The sequence below is a fragment of the Ixodes scapularis genome, unplaced genomic scaffold (genome assembly GCF_016920785.2).
Source record: "Ixodes scapularis isolate PalLabHiFi unplaced genomic scaffold, ASM1692078v2 PGA_scaffold8__174_contigs__length_109621045, whole genome shotgun sequence".
Classification (NCBI taxonomy): Eukaryota; Metazoa; Arthropoda; class Arachnida; order Ixodida; family Ixodidae; genus Ixodes; species Ixodes scapularis.
The window spans coordinates 49,241,481-49,261,464 of record NW_024609883.1 but is presented as its reverse complement, the minus strand read 5'-3'; the positions used below and the strand labels follow the sequence as shown (position 1 = coordinate 49,261,464).

The 19,984-nt window shown below is 47.5% G+C and overlaps 1 protein-coding gene across 1 annotated transcript; it reads right to left on the bottom strand.

The window, feature by feature from the left end:
* Positions 1 to 1,230: 1,230 nt before the first annotated feature.
* LOC115332423 (gastrula zinc finger protein XlCGF17.1) lies at positions 1,231 to 15,734 on the bottom strand. The gene is made up of 3 exons (XM_029994803.3): positions 15,530 to 15,734; positions 6,088 to 6,161; positions 1,231 to 2,653 (listed from the first exon to the last, which is right to left on the bottom strand). Exons 2-3 carry the CDS (start codon positions 6,131 to 6,133, stop codon positions 1,692 to 1,694), a joined length of 1,008 nt encoding a protein of 335 aa, XP_029850663.2. The 5' UTR covers positions 6,134 to 6,161; positions 15,530 to 15,734; the 3' UTR covers positions 1,231 to 1,691.
* Between the last annotated feature and the right edge of the window lie 4,250 nt (positions 15,735 to 19,984).

Genomic DNA, 19,984 nt, shown 5'->3' with positions numbered 1-19,984 from the left:
GCTACCTGGGTTCAGACAGAATGTCTTTAGTTTTCAACACAGAACTGAGAACCAGGCAACAGGCTGCAAACTTCGAGAACAATAACCACACACTATTGTAATCACGTAAATGCTAAAGACAGTAATGTTTAAAAATTAAAAGGCATCACAAAGATACAAAACCAAGGTGGTGCCGGTGCCAACAAAAATCGAGGAATAAGACGACTCTGACCACACGTCACATCTTTGGAGCCAAAAACTTCCTAAAACTGCATTCTTTTGAAAATGGCGACGGCTCTTGTTCTTCTGAATCTACCAGGCTTCTAGTTGCATAGATGAATATTTGAGCTATATATCAATTTATAATGTCTAAACGGGCTAAATGTGTATTGAAGTTGACTGTAAAACATTATTTTCACCAAACACAATTTAGGACTCATTGAAAATTTGCAGGAGGGCTATCTCAACATCTAGCACAGATAGAAATATAACTTTTCTTGAAACGTATAGCTAAATGAGAGTAGATTTTTTAATATAAGCCTGGAAAAGTCTTTATTTGATCTTTTGTTTTATTACTTGTTAGCACTGAGCACTGAACTTCAATGTGTGGTAAAGTCACTAATAATGGGTTTATCTTAAAAGTACTTCCAACATTGTATTCTCTACACTTCATACCATATAGCCATGTGTTAAAAAAGATATTTTGTTGAGCAGTTTTTCTTCCTATCGTTGGTCCAGACAAAAACAGGCAAGTTTTAATTCTCTTGAGGACAATTCTACTGACTAAGAAAATGACCAGATATATGAAATCAGCAGCACAAAAAGCTGAACAAGCTTGTGCAGTTTCATTGGGTTTGGTCATAAAATAAGAAAAAAGCTCCAAGACCAGTGTTCCCCCTTAAAAACCTGCACACTGGTAAACATCAATATCAAAACCTGCTAGAGTAGGAACTGAGATCTTGGATGTCCAGACACCACAAACCTCCACTCCATGCACTGGTGAGTTGCAGAGTGTGTAGTACATGTTCAATACCCAATTTCCCATAGAGATAACTGTTACAAGTTCTCGGCATGGCACACAATGTAAAAATGGAAACAGACTAAACAGCTTCCACACATCACCTAACGCCCACTTCAACATCACCCAGTGACACTCCATTGACATCGGTTTAGCAATATCTGCAAAACCGAAAGAAATACCATACCATGGGAGCTCAAACTGCTAGCCCCGCAAAAACAGAGAAGCCAAAGTTTGGTGCAACATTTATTATAGTTGCAAGGTTTCATCTACAGAAGAATTGAGTCAAGAAAAAGAAATCATAAAACATTTTTACAAAAATATTCAGCCACTTACGAAACAATACCTCAAGCAGGATTGCAATGTGCCTTAGAACACAATCAGGCTGTGGCTCCTTCTGTATTCAGATGTAGAACACCAAGATTTAGCAGCCTTTGACTGTGCACTGCATTACATAACCTGTTTCTACATCTGCTGGGAGGTGCAACTGTTAAGAGTTATCCTCCCACTCGAATACCTTTCTGCAACGACATAGAGAGTGCAATCTAGATGTGACTTAATAGAGAACAACTCTGACTGAACCCTCTTGAACAGTGCTGGCATTGGAACGACCCATTCCCTGTCCATCTTTATTTGAATGTCCTTAGGTTCATCATCTTTTTATGTTGGCACAGAGCTGTTGAAGACTCGTTTTTCAACTGTTATGCATTTTGTTGTGTCTGGTCAGATCACATTTACGAGCAAAGCTCTGGGAGCACAGCTTGCATTTGTGAGGCTTTTCACCTGTATGTATCACATTATGGGCAGTCAGTCTGCCTTTCGTAGCAAAAGCTTTGAGACAGTCCTTGCATGTGTAGGGCTTTTCACCTGCATGTGTTCGATTGTGGACAATAAGATAGGCATTCACCGCAAAAGCTTTAGGGCATAGCTTGCACTTGTAAGGTTTTTCACCCGTATGCAATCGAATGTGTTTGGTCAAATCATGTTTCCGAGCAAAGCTTCGGGAGCACAGCTTGCATTGGTAAGGCGTTTCACCCGTGTGTGTTCGATAGTGGACAGTAAGATTGAAACTTGTAGCAAAGGCTTGGGGGCAGACCTTGCATGTGTAAGGCTTTTCACCCGTATGTGTTCGATTGTGGATGGTCAGATCCCAATTCTGAGCAAAGGCTTTGAGACAGTGCTTGCACTTAAAGGGCTTTTCACCTGTGTGTGTTCGATTGTGAGAGGCCAGCCCACTAGCTCTAGCAAAGACTTGTGGGCACATCTTGCACTTGAAAGGCTTTTCACCGGTGTGCATTCGATTGTGAGAGGTCAGCATTCTAGCTGTACTAAAAGCTCGTGGGCACAGCTTGCACTGGTAATGCTTTTCACCTATGTGTGTTCGATTGTGACTGCTCAACGTGCTAGCTCTAGGAAAAGCTGGGGGACACACCTTGCATTCGTAAGGTTTATCGTGCAAGTGACTTTGAGCGTACTCATTCCGGCTGTACCAGTTCTCAAGGATCTGGGGACTTTGTATGGCACCGTGGGCAACCAGGTGGCTGATAATTTCTCGTTGATCTGCGGTAACATGGGTGCAGGAACAGCATCTGAACAGGATGTCCCTGGTGGCTTGCAATGGGCAGCTGATATCCGCCAACAAAGCAGCTCCAGCCCCTACAAAGAAGAGACCTTGGATATTTTGACACACGCAAAACACCCAATCAGCAGAGTAACCTTCTTTAATAACGGGTACTGCTAAATGATTTCCTGCAACACTGCACCTTGCCTTAAACTCGGTGACTTATTTCCTTGCTCCCGCTTGGTTTTGGTTAACAGAAGCTCCCAGTCCCAACTATAATTAATAATTTCATAAGATAGAAACCAGTCAATGTCAGTTTAAGCCAGAATGTCAAACCAGTCATTTTTTGAGCTTGGCTTGAGTTCAATTGCTTTGCATTTTGTTCTGGTTCGGTTCCATCCGAGTCGTGCATGCAAAATAATGGTTCCGTTGGTGGTTTTACCAAGCACAAACCGGTTCATAACACTACATTAGACTGTGATCACCTGTGCATTTCCTACGCTGAGCAGTAAAAATATTTCGAACATTGGAGTCGCAAAGAAAAAAAGTGTTCAACTCAGGGTTACCCAAGTTATATACACTATAAAGAAGCCTGTGATCAAGTTATGCTACAGGAATGAGAAGAGCAGTAAAAATGTATGCCTAATTTTATTTTGTAATCTTAACTTTTCATAGAAAACAGCATTCCACGCAATTATGGAGCCACACAGGCACCCAGAAACGGTATACCAAATGCAGCAATCACATACAAGGCCAATCAGTTAGCACACACCATGTTTGAAAACTAGTATGCACCTCAAATAACTGAGTTGAAAATCAGGGAAACAGAAAAGGACAGTCAAAAGATTATTCAAACAAAAAAGTAGAAAATGAGAATGAGCAGCATGCTGCAAAATAAAACAAACTTTTTCCCAAGTAGTGCCCAGAGCTACCGGCAACAGGTGGTCCAGCACCACTGCTGTGTCATGCTCCTCATGGCTTTTTTTATTGTCTCGAAATTTCAGTGGTAGTTTAGTTTCTCCCATGACAAAAAATATGCTGACAGCCTGACAATATTTTTATTTTGATGCCTTTTCTTTCCTTGAGTATTGTTTAGCACCAAAATAAATTATACCTCTTTAATCAGCTAAAAGTGAAAGGTTCCCCTCCTCTCTCCCTCCCCTCCATTTAACTAGGAGTCTTGCCCCAACGTGACACATCTCTGTCAAATGCTCACATACAAGTAAACAATTATGAGCACGAGACAACTCCTCTGGACACCTCATCTGAGGTTTTCTGCATCATGTCTAAAGGGCAATGGAGATGGATACACATACAATTAACAGAAGGGCCATTGCCTTCACTGATCTGGCTGGTCACATTTTAACGTGATAGCATTCATTAGCTACATCACATGGTTTTCGCAATATGGCATCTGGCCTCAAACGTGTATGACGAACGCACGTATGTGGAGGTGCCTCCGCATATATAGGACATTTGCAAACGCAGGCACTGTGTGTATGCGGACATCGTCCTAGAGGTCATCCTACAGGTCATTCTTGAGATTGCCCTAGATGTCGTGCTAGACATCGTCTTTGACGTTGTCCTCTAGGACAGTGGTTCTCAGCCATTGATGTTTTGCGGACCCCTTGTGGATCGGCAGAGATGATGGAGGACCCCGTTCGTGACGAGGGGAAGGAAAGTATAGGTTAATTATGATAGTGATTTAAGAAATGGATATCACTAAGGGCTAGTGTGAAGTAAACTTCACTTATTGACATATACACGAGAAAACGCACCCGAAAATTGGAACGTTTCTTCCGAATCTGAGAAAACACAACTTTTATTTCCGGGCTCGACTGATGAGGGTGGGCTTCGCGGACCCCCATTTGAGAACCACTGCCCTAGGATGTCATCCTTGAGATAGCCCAGGAGGTCGTCCAAGAGGTCGTTCTAGGTCTTTGACGTCATCCTTTAGGACACCGTCCTAGAGGTCATCCTTGAGATCGCCCTAGAGGTCGTCCTAGAGGCAGTCCTAGACGTCGTCTTTGATGTTGTCTTAGCAGGCAGATACTCGGCTTGTGCATACAGGGAGCAGCAGCACGCACATATTCACATTTGTGCCCAAGCTACAAAGCAATTATCGGTTTGAGTTGAGCCAGTTCGTACATGGTCAATGATGGTGGTGGAACAGATTAAACATTAAATGATTACGAGAGGACAAGACACACACACGAAGTTGCAATGATGGTAGAGAAACAGCTTGAACATCAAACAATTACACAGAGACAGAAGATTTAACGATTACACAGAGATGAAGCAATCACTCAATTTCAAAGTGAGACACTGCAGTCGCGCCAACAACGATTGCATCGTAAACCATTCATAAAATAAAATGTTCACTCAAATTTTGCGATGTCGTATCTCCCATAAACTGTGCCGCGAGTCTCATGAGTCATGACGAATGCTATCACGATTCATAGACAACCAACAATAGGGGTTTCTGCAGCCAATTTTTTGCTCTGCTCCATTTAAAGTATTGGACAGCCTATAGTTGTCTCTTATGTAGCTTTTCACAGCACATAAGTATGCATCAACAATTCATACCCAATCGTCCTGCAGAAACAAACTTGTTCACCTTTACAGAATTCCTGGGTTCCAAACTAGGGTCAAAACAACAAGTTGATGCCATTTACTTTGACTTTAAAAAAAGTTTGACCTGGTCAGCCATTATTTGCTGATTCAAAAACGCTGCATGTATGGTGTACCCCCCCCCCCCCCCCCCCCCCCCTTTCCGATTGGTTTGAAAGCTATCTGTATGGTCAATGGAATCCTGTTCCATGCAAGGGCACCAAGTATATACACACCATACAGTTCTACATTCGGCGTCTCGCAGGGTTTTAACTTAGTGCCTCTGCTTCTCAACATATTCGTGAATGACATTAGTGTATGCATTCATCACTCGGAGATTTTACAATTTGCAGATGATCGCGCCTGCCGCACGCCCGCCCCCATCCCGCCCGTCGTTGGGCCGAGGATCACGTGACATCTCGTACCACGTGATGGCCATGTACTTGGCGGCCCGAGGCCAATGTTGCCAGACGGAGCCGAAGTTTCGGTTTCGATTTCCGCTCGTGTTTAAAATTAGATTTAAAAATATATATCCCATTTTTCGCGAAGCAAACGACGTAGTGTCTTTTACTAGGGCTTTTTAATTCGAAATCAATCATTATCCCGAAATCTTCGGAATTGAGCGGAGTTGCCCTTTAAAGTTGGCTTTAACTGCAGTATAGGTTATTCCTTTCTGGGGGGCGAGGGGGGTCTCAGCTTTTTCGTGTTTTCAATGGCTCCAAAGAGCAAAAGTTCAGTTGTGCAAATAGGTGCTATAAGGTGCTGCCATGCACACTAGTTCTCATAAGGTCACCATGTACCCAAAGTTGGCTTCACCTCAATATGTATTCCCCTCTTTCACCTGATTGCAGCTTCTCTGCAGTGACCCTAAGAGTAGAAAAAGACAGTGCCACTGTTCGTTGCTTGCAGAGAAACATACCATGCTCCATAGAACCCACCAGGTCCACACCAATCGCCGTCTTCATCTTGGTGGGACAGGGTCACTTGAAGTGCCTGGTACCAAAAAATGCACCAGCAATTAGAGCAAAGCCGTTTCACTGGCAATGTTTCCTTGATAGAGCTGCACAGAAAAGCTGTACACTTGCGCTGAACGTTGAAGATGCCCATAGTAGCACACTTAGTCCTGTGAATGTCCTTAGGATGTCCCAACATTCCAGGAATGTCGTGTGGACGTTCATAGGCCATTTGTGCTGCTTGAGGCTCTAAAGCTCGCAAAAGTAAATAGTCCAGTATGCGGCCCTTCACAATGCCAAATCCGTGTACCTATCCTTTGAAGCCAATATATAAATTTAAACTTCAAACAATTACAACAAAAAAATAATATTGAAGTTTGTGTTTATACAGCACAACTTTGGTCTGCCTTTGAAGTGTGGCAACACTGGATGAGAAATTTAGCCAGCGAAGTACGACTGCTAGCCTAAGGTCTTTAAAGGGAAGCTGAAGAGGCCTTGAACTCGAACAAACAGTAAAAGTTGTAATGTAGCTTAAAATTTGTGTCTTAAGCTTTCTTTCAATCTTATTAAAAGGAACATTGTAATAGCCAATTAGAATTTCAACATAGACCCGCCCGTTATTTCGCACCGAGGGTAGGAAAGCTCTGAGAGTAGGAAAGAGAGAAACTCGCGAAAGAGACGTCATCAGCGGGGTCAGATGACCCTTGATCGCCACTAAGCTGGCTCGGGGATGCCGACCATGAAGTCACGACGCTCTAGACCAGGGGTGGCCGGGCCGACCCAGCCTAAGAGCCACAAACAAAACCACAGAACTTCCAAGAGCCGCATGGAAGAGGAAAGGCAGAAAAGGGGGTACAAACTTTTGTCTGGAGCAGGGGTGGCCAGGCTGACCCGGCCTAAGAGCCGCAAACAGAATCACGAAACTTCCAAGAGCCGCGGGGTGTGTGTGTGGGGGGGGGGGGGGCAAACTTTTGTTCAGGGCTCTCGGACTACTTTCAATTTATCCGAGTCAAAAGCAGTCCAACTGTGCGTAAGGTAGCAGTAGCACAAGACTAACAAACCGCAACCTGTCTTTCGATATCAAAACGCGCTCCATTTCTCTACTTGGGGAAGTGCTCGTGTGACCGGGAGGGAGGCATGGAAGTGGAAGGGGGGGAGTAGGGGAGGGAGCCGCGAGCCGCGCTTTAACACGTGAAGAGCCGCATGCGGCTCGCGAGCCGCAGCTTGGCCACCCCTGGTCTAGAGCAATAAACGAAATTCAACAGGGGTGGAACTCATGAAATGTATTTGGGAGCAGCCACGGGAGCAGCTGAAACCGCTGTTTTGGAGCAGGTTGGGAGCAGCTAAAACTACCTTCTGGAGCAGGCTAGGAGCAGCCCAGATCAGTTTTCATTGCACTTCATTTTGTGTCTTAGACGAGCACGGGAGCAATTTCAATTCTGCTTAGCAGCACAGATGAACATGAGTGGTTAGGGACCTAGGTAGATTGGATAACAGTGTAACAGATGCGAAAACTTGAAACTTTGTGAGCCTTAATGAGAACCAAAAAGCAACTACCATATGTTTCTGAAGATGGTGTGCTTGATATTCTCCGAGTGGCTTTCAGCTGCTCAAAATGCAAACCAGCACTGCTTATCGCACAACCCACACGTGCTCGACATAGTAATTATATGTGCGAACCTCTTGACGTGCGTAAGTAACGAACGAGCAGTTGCGTGGAGGAACAGGGAAACAAATTTCGAGTTTATCCTATTGTGCAACTCAATACCGAAGCAGCAGACTACGATTAACGGAGTTGTCGTATTCTAAGCGAATAGCAGGAGCAAGGTTAAAGAACGCCGAGCAGATCTACCGCTCGCGTGAGAGCTGTTGGCCGGCAAGGTATCGGATCGGACCGCGTTTCAGTTCTATCAAATCACAATTTATCTTGCAGAAATGCGGTTCCAACTTCTAACGATGAAGTACTAAAAGGAATCTTCTGCTCATTTGTTTTCAACTGGCTGACGTACGCACCTCGGGCCGCAGAGCCCCAGGCAATCTGACGCTTAACGACTCGACCTCACCTCGGCCGACTTGCTTAACCGCTTACGGTTGAAGAATAACAATCCAGTCGCAGGTGTAGCACTTCGAATCCGATCCCCGAGTTTATTTTGCGCGCTTCCGACTGGGGATACACAGGCAGAATAAACAGAACAAAGGATTGCAAGGCCGGCGAAGCTAAACGCGCTAACCGTTGCCAATCGAGTCGATAAAAACCGAAACCAAGACAAAATACTTTTTTTTTTTTTTTTGGCGCACGTTGTGCGATTTGGTGCATAATGGCGCAGGGTATTGGCTGTGGCGCAGTTTCCGCGAAATGGCGCAGGATGGCGCAGACAAATGCGTCTGGCGCGAAATGGCGCAAATGGCGCAGCCGTTCCACCCCTGATTCAAACTACTTTCAATTTATCCGAGTCAAAAGCAGTCCAACTGTACGCAAGGAACCAGTAGCACAAGACTACCAAATCGCAACCTCTCTTTCGATTTAAAACGTGTTCCATTTCTCTTTTTGGGGAAGTGCTCGTGTGACCGGGAGGGAGGTGGGGGAGTGGTGGGGTGGGTGGGGGGGGGGGGGGGGGGGGGGGGAGTGGAGGGAGCTGCGAGCCACAGTTTGGCCAACCCTGCTCTAGACAAATAACAGGCGGCGGAGAAGATTGCCACATGCCCGGCAGCAGCCGCTGCAGATATTTTTCAAAATAAATGCGGTTTGCATATACTTCAGCCCAAGAGATGTGCGATAACTGAATTCACGGGAGAAAAAGCTATACAAGACTGCTCCTAACTCAGATTTCTTAAAAAGTGCTTCAGCTTCCCTTTAATGTGCACCACGCAGTATTGATACACGATCGCACGTTGGTATGATACTAGTCGAGATTGAAGCAGGCAAAGGAGGGGATTGAAACCAGGGTCCCTGGATTCTGCAGTGTAAGCTTTTGCCTCCAAGGGGTTTGGAGCTGCGGTGTGCTAATACTCCTGTCTCAATTGAAACTTGCGTGATATGTACTCCACAGGCGCATTCACAGTGAAAAAATGTGGGTCAAGGGGTGCATTTTTTGTTTGTTATCGTACTGAAAAAAGTTGCGCGTCGGGGACGATGATGGCAGAGACCAACGTCTCTGTTCGCAATCTTTTCCGAACCTGACATGTCCTCCTTTTCTGGTTAGGACCTGTTTTTATTTTTAATGCTCAGGGAAGGGAAAAAGGAAGAGAGGTGCAGGCAGTCACCAAACATTGCTGGAAGCATTTCAGTGAGAAGAAAAGTAAGCAGATTGGAACTCCTGACTATGAGCAGTGTTTGCTGTGCGTGTGCGGCGCTGCGAAACTACTAGTTACTGTTTGCGTGAAGCCCGCCACCGAATGACAAACTTGGCAACGTGTTCCTTCTGCACGAGAGCGATCACCCTCACATGTTTTGCGCATTCCTTCTGTGCATGTCACCAATACGGAATAGAACAGTTCCTCTTCAAAAAACACTGTCGCACGAGCTGTGTGCAGTGCAAGATGCAAGAAACATTTAGGTGATGCCACTGGCCGCTCTTGCTGGAGAGGAGGCGCAGGCAGAATGCGTTCGGATCTACTCTAGAACCAGCAATGGTTCGCTTCCAACCGACGTAGAGGCCACTCCCACCGAGAAGCCCACAGTGAAATAAAAAAAAGAGGCAGCAGAGGCCCACGTTTGCCAACGGTGAACGGCACAGTCACAGAGAAATTGGAACTAGAAGTTAAAAAAAAGCGTCGGCAGTGTCGCATCGGCTGCGTGAAGCCAAAGGTGTTGAAAACCGTGCGTGGTGCTGGCGTCAAAATCCCAATGAGCTCATGCTGTGCCCTGCTGCGGCTGTTAAAATAAAAAAAAATAAAAAAATGAAAACGTTAAAAAAAAAGCACCAGGACGCCGAACATAGTCTGAACTCTTCGTTGGATCGAGTGGCATCGCCTAAATGTGTTTGTTACATCGTGGAGCAGTGCTATAAGAGGTACGGATACGGAGGAGTAGCACCGCACCAAGCTTTGGACAAAAACACGGGAAAAAAGGGAACCTTCTAAACCTGAAGCTGCACGCTCGAGTCCGTGCCTCTCACATATGCTGCATACAACTAGAGTGTAAACATATATATAATCATTGCCATTACCCATTCAATTTTGAGTGCATATGCAATCACAAAGGCAAGGCAACATGGAGGTACGGAGAGGGAGGCGACATACCGGCTCAAGCCAGCCAAACTGGAAAACTCCAAGTGAAACTGGAAGCAGAGGCCGCGGTCGGTGGGAACCACTGATCTATATGTCAATTTGCAGGTTAGCGCATCCCCCCTTGGTCACAACAGTACACGCGCAGCTACCGGAAGTTAAGAATCGGCCATTTTGAGGCCATGTAAATCTGCCAGGTGAAGCGTTGCAGAGGCTGGGCGGCTGAGTGCCAAAAGACGTTTTTTGATCGTTCTCCATCCTTCGCCAAAAAAATATTTTTTAAAACCCTGTCTAAACGGTCGTAGCTGCCTTTGAGAACCCGTGGAAATTTTCACAAAAGCGTAGCACCGCAGAAAAAAGGCACAATTCGTCGTATGCAAGTCTCGCGGTCGGGCGGTGTGATCAAAGGATATGCCTTGGCACGCAAAGTACTGCCGCTCTGTGCCTTCACACGCTTGGATACTGAACAAAGATCGACACCGTGTTAACCCTTCGGAGAAAATTTGCAAGTATGACATACGTAAAGGTGTATATATGTTCCTATGGAGCAGCGTTTTACTTTATTTCAAAGTTTGTATTTAAAGCTTGCAGCACTTGCACGCCAGAAATGAGTTTGCTTATGTGGCGTTCGAAAACCTACCTCCGGTCCAGCGCTGCTCCACTGCGTTGCTCTATCTGTGTTGCCATATGACGCGAGTTATTCGGGTCCATTCAAGCAGAATTCAAACATAGTCATGGTTGATAGTGCATGATACCATCTACGAATCAGGGTTAGTAACCCACCAGAACAGATGGACAATCCAGAACTCCGCGACCGACATATGTGCAGCAAAGGCATGTATGCGCAGCACAGCTTCCAAACTTTTTTCAAGGGTTAACACATCCACACGGCGCCGATTCTTGATCAGTATCCAAACGTGAAAATGTGCATTGATGAAGGACTTCAGCCGGCCAAGGCGCGTCCTTTGATTACGCCGCCTAACCGCGAGACGCGTTCGACGAGTTGTACCTTTTTTCTGCAGTGTCACACTTTCGTGAAATTTTTCACCGGTTCTCAAGGGGAGCTACGTCATTTACACAAGGTTTTCAAAGACTTTTTAGCGAATGACGGCAAACGAGCAGAAAGTGTACGCAGCCGCCAAGCTTCTGCAACACCTCACCCGGCAGATTTATACAGGCCAAAGCTGGCCGATTCACAACCTCTGGTGGTCGCAATTGAGGAACAGTGAAGCACGATCCAGCAAATTGTCATAGAGATCAGTGGTAGGACTGCCCCCCAGGGGGGCCAAAAGCTCTGTTGGCACCAATTCTGCTGTTTTTTCCGTCCTACAGTGTCTTTTGATTTTGTTTGTGGTCATAGGTGGGGGCGTGTCCTTCCAAACAGGCCTCTGCGCGGAGAAGCTGGTACAACGGCGCCATGATCGAGGACGCGTTCTTGAGGAACTTGTGGTAAGTCACCAGCCCTGCAAAAGACCTTACTTCGGCTACTAGCAGAGCCCATCGAGGCAAGGTCTTTTGCAGGGCTGGTGACTTACTACCACAAGTTCCTCAAGAACGCGTCCTCGATCATGGCGCCGTTGTACTAACTTTTCCGCGCGGAGGCAAAGTGGGAATGGGGACCCAGGCAGCAACGTGCGTTTAGCGGGGCAAGACCCAACTCAAAGAAGCTGACTTCTTGACGCATTTTGACCCAGACAAGCCGGTAATTCTTGAGTGCGACGCATCACCAATGGGTATTGGTGCCATACTGTTTCACGATGTTGGCCAGGGGGTCCTGTGCCCCATAGGGTTCCGCTCTCGCACACTCACAGCCGCTGAGCGGAATTATTCACAGTTAGAGCGGGAGGCCCTCGCTTTGGTGTTCGGGGTGTCGAAATTCCGAACATACCTCTTGGGAAGGTGTCTTACGCTTGCGACTGAACATAAACCCTTGCTGGGTTTGTTTCATCCTGATAAGACCGTACCGGCGATGGCCGCGAGGCAGATCCAACGGTGGGCTCTGCTGCTGGGGGCCTACAACTACGTCATCCAGCACAGGGACGGCAAGGCCAATATTCTGGTTGACACACTCAGCCGGCTTCCAGTGACTAGATCAGCACCCCCTGAATCAGCGAAGAGGTGGACGGCTTTGAGTATGTTCTCCTCACTGAAAGCCTCAACGATGGCATCTTGTCGGCTAAGCAGTTGGTTGTTTTGACGGCGGAAGATGATGGTTTCGCACAGGTGCAGAAGTGGGTACAGGAAGGCTGGCCCTCTCGTCTAGCACAAGAGGACAGCCGTTTAAAACCCTACTTTGACAGGAGAGACGAGATGACTTTTAGTCATGGGCTTTTGTATTGGGGCCATCGCGTGGTTGTGCCGGAAGTTGCCAGACCAGCAATGCTACGACTACTGCATGACACACATCAGAGAATGGGCTCCATGAAGACGCTAGCTCGCTCAATGCTGTGGTACCCGTGCATTGACCAAGATATTGAGCGACTCGTAAAGACGTCACATGGCATATTTGTGTTCAGGCCGCACCGATGCCACCAAGACAAACACTTGTTCCGTGGCCAGAGACGCGGCAAAGCTGGTCCAGATTGCACATTGATTTTGCGGGACCAGTGGATGGTTTTATGTTGTTAGTTGTGGTAGATTCACACACAAAGTGAATTGAGGCGGTGCCCATGAAAAGTGCCAACGGGTTGACTACGGTTGAGGCGTTGCGAACGGTATTTAGCACCTTCGCGCTGCCAGAAACCATTGTATCCGACAATGGGCCACTGCTTACAAATGAAGAGTTTGGAAAGTTTCTGCGGCTCAATAACATTGTGCACCTTCGTAAGGCACCTTACCACCCCCAATCTAATGGGCTGGCGGAGCGCGCCGTCCGCACAGTAAAACAGGGACTTAAAAAAAACAAGCAAAGGTCGCCGCAGACTCGTTTAGCAAGGGTGCTGTATCGGTACCGTCGGACACCTTCCGCAGGTGGTAAGACCCCAGCCATGCAGCTAATGGGATACAAGCTGCGCTCAAGGCTAGATAACGCGGTCGTACCCCCACCATCACGAGTCAATTATCGGAACGACACTTATACCAACGATCCTGGCCACACAGGGGAACCAGTATGGGTGCAAAATTTTGGGAGAGGCGAACCATGGACACCAGCTAGAGTATAGTCCGCGGACGGTGCACGCATGGTCACCGCCGACGGCAACAAGGGAGACGTCCTTCACAGACACCTCGATCAAGTCAAGCCCCCGCTTCCCGAAAGTTCATTGGAAAGCGCTCCCAGTCTGCCACATCTCCCGCAGCCAGAGGCCTGCAACGACCGACTCGAACCAGGAGAGCCCCAGTACGGTTTTCCCCCTAGGAGGGAGAAGACTGTTGCAGATTGGCCACGCCGCCACGAGCACGGTGGCGTTTGTCATCTGATCTTTCCACTTTTCTCTGCCTTTCCCTTTCGCCTTCCCCTTTCCTGTCTACGATATAAAGCACAAGCTCCGCAGGAATAAACGTTGTTGCGTCACCAGTCGCTATCGTCATGTTTCCTGCGCCGTCGTAACACTATCCTTTGGCTTCACCTCTGGTGGAGTCATGTCGCTCCCAGAAGCTTTCTACCTCCATGCAATGCAGCAACAACCCTACAAAGCAGACGAATGAAAAAAAGAAGAAATTCCGGGTTTTTTAGGGAAACGCGAGGTACTCCGAGACGACGCCGACAGGTCAGCATACCTCGGAAAACCCAACTCATGAGGGCCCTCACTCACCCTCATCTTCACAGGTGAGGTGAGGGCGAGTGAGTTTCTGAACCAGGAAAATTTATGAGTGTGAGGGTGAGTGAGGGCCGTAAGGGCTGTGAGGGCGGTGAGGGCCGTGAGTGCATGAGGGCCGTGAGTGCATGAGGGCCGTGAGGGCGGTGAGGGGCACGAAGAGCATGAGTGCGTGATGGGCGTGAGGGCGGTGAGTGGCGTGAGGGCCATGAGTATGTGAGGGGTGTGAAGGCGGTGAGTGTGTGAGGGGTGTAGGGCCATAAGTGCGTGAGGGCAGTGAGTGGCATGAGAGGCGTGAGGGCCGTGAGTGCATGAGGGGTGCTAGCTTTCCTTAGATCGACATGAATTGCTGAGATTGGGTCCGGCTCGAAATAAGCAAGCAACTCCGAGCAATTCGAAGACGTTTGAAGCGCGTGCATCCAATCAGGGACGCAAAATTTTCACGTGATACCTCGTGCCGGAGATGACACCGAAAGACTTGGTTCTGGTTTGAAATCGATCGTTTTTGGAAATAAACTGTTTCAGAAAAGTGCATTAGTATTCTTAATGAGATTTAGATGCATAAAAACATGTTTATAACGCGTAATTGTGTCTAAATAGTGCAAGAAAAATAAAATTTTATGATGACGATGGCAAAATGCAGCAATTGGTTGCTGCATGTGATTGCAGGTGGCCCGTGTTGCTGGTGTTGCGACGCCAAGTTTCTGGGCGAAATTGCCCCATCTGAAGCTGGCCTGAGTGGCATGAGGGGTATAAGGGCCGCAAGGGCGGTGAGTGCGTGAGGGGCGTGAGGGCGGTGAGTGGAGTAACGGCCACGAGTGCATGAGGGCAGTGAGTGGCGTGAGGGCTATGAGTGTGTGAGGGCGGTGAGTGGCGTGAGGGCGGCGAGGGCCACGAGGGTGGTGAAGGCCGTGAGGGCGGTGAGGGTGAGTGAAGGGCTGAAGGTGAGTGTGACTGTGAGGATGAGGGTGAGTGAGGGGCTGAAGGTGAGTGTAGCTGTGAGCATAAGGGAGGGGCTTAGGTGTGTGGCTGTGAGGGTGAGGGTGAGTGAGGGCGACCTAAAATGCCGACCTCTGCAGGTCAGTAGAGCTAAGGAGGTCCTGTGGCAGAAGGGCTGGGGGCAGCCTCGTTTTGCTTGTCGGCAGCGTCGACCAGAACGCGCGTCGTTTCTCTGGGTGAATGCGCATTAAGCACTTGAATTTAGATAACTTGTTTTCTCTCGGTTACGGTAGGTTTTGTCTAGCCTCGATAAGGGGCAATATCACAAGCAAGATGAAATGGCCCCAAAGTCCTCTCCAAGAAAAAGCTTGATAGACCAACAGGATCCTATATTATTTTAGATTTCGGATAAGCAGAAAAGATTTTGAAGTATCGCGAATCGCGATAGCCCCCGAGCTGTAGGGCTCTCCATGGTAGGGCTGTTTACCTTGGTCTTTCGACAGCCAGTTGCTCGAACTCCTCGAAATCCGTCGGAACCTTGTGTAAAACTTATAATAGCAACTTTCTTCTACTCGATCCGCTCTGAAAGCCGTCTTTAAGTTGCCGTTTTATCCCAAAAACAGCATCTTGCCCGAAATTTTCACAACCAAAATTTTAATTTTTGACCAGGCCTGGAACGTTTAGATAAAAGTGGCCGCTAGAAGTGCTAGTGGCGGTACAAGACGATTTTTTTAAATCAAGTTTCGGTTTCGGTACCCCTTCCTACTTGTGGACGCTCCACCGTCGTTCGACATATCACACGACGAGAGTGTGAGATACAGAAATATATATATTTAGAAAAATATTAAACATACGCAGTACAGTTAGCAATACACTATTAAAGGATGATGAAATATAAAGTAGAGAAATAAAAACTACATAACTATGGCTGTAAGGAATAGACCTTTCCAGAAAAGGGCTGCTGGCCGGTTTCATTTTCAGTGTTCGTGCGTATCGCGCGTGATTTGCTCGCTTTCCGAAGCGACGCACACGCGCGTGCTGAGCTGTGGAGATCGCACGCTGAGCTGTGGATTTGTAAACATGGGAAAGGTATATACTGAGATGAGGAAAACCGAAGTGCCGATGTCGAAGCGGACGATGCGAGCAGGCGAGCAGTGGGACGATTTATGCCCTGTTACACGGGCACACTTAACCGCGGTTAACTCAGCTTTAACTGCGGTTACGTGGCAGCACAGATGCCGCACTATACCCTCGGACAGCTATTTCAAAAGAAGTGAAGAGAGCGCGTGCACTGCTTTGATGGGTGCTCAAGATGCTCAAGCGCACGTTCGCCCATAGCTCTGACTGCATCGCCGCAGAATGTTGTCGGCAAGTATTGTGCGCTAATTGTGGTTTAGCGTAACTGCAGTTAAGTGTGCCGTGTAACAGGGGTATTAGGGTGCCTTCATGTGCGCTTCGCATGGAGTGATGCCAACTGCCTGTTTCCCTTTTTCACACCCTCTTCCACCATCACTTTGTTCCTCTTATTGTTTCCCCGTGCGCCGGAAACTGGCCTTTCTGTCCATCGGTCATCCCATATCCGAGGAGGAAAATGCTAATCATCCCTCCGTAGGTTCCACAACGCTGCTCCGAACTTGTGAGATAAGGTGCTTGTTTCCGGGAGGATTATAAGCCCCACGGATTATCGCCAAGAACCAAAATGGCTGCTGGTTTGTCGGCGAGCGGCATTACAAAGGTTGGCATCACGCTAGCAAAGCGCGCATGAAGGCTCCCTAGGACGACGAGGCCTGGGGTCGTGAGCGAGGTCTGTACAGAATATACGTGACACACTCTTTTTTTAATAATAAACATACAAAAACATTGATTTCAGATATCAGTACGATCTTTTATTTCAATTCGCACCACGAGTGTAGACCGCTGCTGACGAGAGTACGCCTTTAGCAGCCGTAAAGGGGTTGCAGGAACTCTGGTTCACGAAAAGTACCTTTACGCTAAATGCCGTCTGAATTGCCGTATGGCCACGGTGCAAGAAACAAATTTCGATGGAATGCGAGGGAACGCGGGACCACCGTTAGAAGAAACAACCAGAGCGGTCGGTTTGGGGGAGACCCCAGAGCCGTATATTGAGAGAGTTTGGCCAGTGGGTGTGGCGACGAAGGCGCCGGAGAGGAGAAAAGTAAATGAAAGGGAGGAGAGCGCCGAAGGAGCGAGAGAGAAAGAAGGGAGCAGAGAGGAGACAACCGCCATTTTTTAGCAACGCTGCCTGAAAAGAGCACTGCTGAGGCTACGCGTCGTCTGCTACGGGCAGACTTCTTTTTCGCCTGAATAAAAGTTTGTGGCCATACGCCGAAAAATCTTCATTTATGAGCTTTTTAACCCACTGAGGAATAATATAATGTCATTTTCTTGCCAGAGCCAGCGATATAAAAGGCAATAATCGAGATTTAGATGCCGATCCCACGCATTCTACCGGGAGAATGATCGAAGATGGCGGCCCTCCCCACTCAGCTGGGAGCAGCCGGGAGTTCACGCGCATGCGCTCATGCCTCTCGCTCTACGCTGCATGCTGATTGGCTCACTTGGGAGGAGAGCGTTACGGCGGCGAGATCATAGACTGACCAAACTCTCCCCATATACGGCTCTGGGGGACCCTAAAGCCCCTCGATATGTTTTCGTTTGTTTTTGCAAGTAGCGCCAAATGCACGAGCGCACGTGGCCCAGGTCTCGAGCGGCCCTTGGAAGCAAATGGCGGCTCAGCACTGAAATGAGCGGCCCTTGGAAGCGAGTGGCGGCGGAGCACCCGCTCGTGGCACGTGTCTTGCGCATTTTCACAACAATGGTTGGCGGTACTTGTGAAAGCACCTTTATCAAGGGTTTTAGGGGACCCGATACTTGGGCGCCATCTATTCCCGTGCGAGTGAAGCACTCGGTGCGTCCAACATAATCTGGTCGCCGCGTCGGACAGAGTGTTAACACCTAAATGTTTCTTCCACCGTGCGTGTGGCATTGCTTAAATGACATTCACACTAAAGGTCCGTTGGCGTACGCCAACGGACCTTTAGTGTGAATGTCATTAAGCAAAGGTCCTTTTAGGTGCCCGTCTGACAGAGGTATTAGACCACATCTTGACTATGGAAGCGCAGTATGGGACCCGCATCAAAAATATCTCATAGAAAAGATAGAGCACATTCAAAATCCTGCAGTTAGATTTATTATAAAGAACTATTCTCAAGCAGAAAGTGTGGCAGAGATGAAAGCTTGTATGAATGTAGTACCTCTTGAAAAAAAAAAAAAAGATAGATGGCCATTTACCACGGGACTGGCTGTGAGAGCAGAAACGCAGTCATCTAACTGGAAACTGACCTGTTCGAGCTCTCGCACACCATCTCCGACGATGAAGCTTGCTCCGCCACCATGCACTGGAAATGAGACAATGTTGTTTAGTTTAGCTCGAGTGCACTCTGATCGTTGGAACGTGCTAGAGCGCGTTAACTTAATGCGCCCAGTGACGCTCTGTGCACGAACAGAGGTTGAAGAGCGCCATCACGGGTGTGTCGGAGTTCATCACGCGGGAGGGGGACGCTGGTCAGAGCAGGTTATGCCGGCAAGCAGCCTGATGGACGCCCCTTTCCGTCGGAGGGCCAGAGCGTCCCAGCCTACAGCTTTGAGCAACTGGGGAGTCCGCATGTCTTTGTAACAGGGAGGGCAAGGTGGGGGCCTCTTTACAGGGCATCGTATGCAGCTCGACATTGTACGCTCTCCAGTGATGCAATGAGGCTAACTTGCGAGGGGTTCCATGTTGTAGAGTAGTACTCGAGCTGAGGAAGAACGAGCGCGGTGAAAAGGTTCTTGAGAGTATCCACTCCTGCACCCCTAGAAATCTGAGTGATAAAGTCCAGCATCCTCCTGGCTCTTGATAATGCCTGGTTGATGTGCGTAGTGAACTGGAAGTCGATGGTCAAGCATAATGCCCAGCAGTCTTGTTTGATGACTGTGGTGGAGGGCCCTGCCAGCAATGGTTAGTGTCGGTTGCACATCAGGCTGTTTTCTGTGGGAGACCAGCATGGCAGAGCATTTGGAAGGGTTGAGCGGCAGGCGATTTATCAGTGACCATTGGTGTATAAGATCCAGGTCCTCTTGCAACTCCCGATAGTGCCTAGAGCCTAGGGCAGGTTGTAGCAATGTGACATCATCGGCATAGAGAAAAGGTGCAAATGAACATGGTCTCAATGCCAAGTCCTCCCCGAAATATGGATTTTATGCTGAAGAGTTAACTACAGGCAAAAGTTTCAAGCACAAAGCTCTAGCTGCCTTTGGTACAGGAACATATGAAGAAATAAGGTAAAATTTAATCAAAATTCTTTATACTCTCAAGTACAAAGAGAACACACAAGTACAAAGAGAACACTCTGCAAACACCTTATGAACAGTTCTCGGTTATCATGCACAGTTATAAAAGCCACATTGTTTTATAGAGCAAGGAATGAAGTGTGTCTCTTTGTTGAAGTTTGCAGGCATCACAAATAAAACATGGGCAAAAGGGTATCGTTTTGTGATCTGTACAACATTGTAAGTTTTGGCAGCTTTGCGGAATATTGCAGTGCGGATGTGTACACAGCAATATATATATTTATAAATAATTTGTCATATATTGACAACATAACTAAATACAAAACATACGCCTGTTCCATTACGTGCACATTAAATCCACATTAAGCGCCAATTCCCAAATCTGTAAAATCTGAGGAAATACGCGAAATACATTTATATGAAAAATCGATGACCGGGCAAGCGCCCATCCCCCATTCTCTTGCGATTATTTCTAAATTTCGAGTGGGCGCTTGCCCGGTATTTTACGGTAGAATATGATCAAAAGAGTGAAAAAATAACTTTCCACAGGATTATTCAATCATACGCAAAAGATTGGGTGTCCAGACATCTA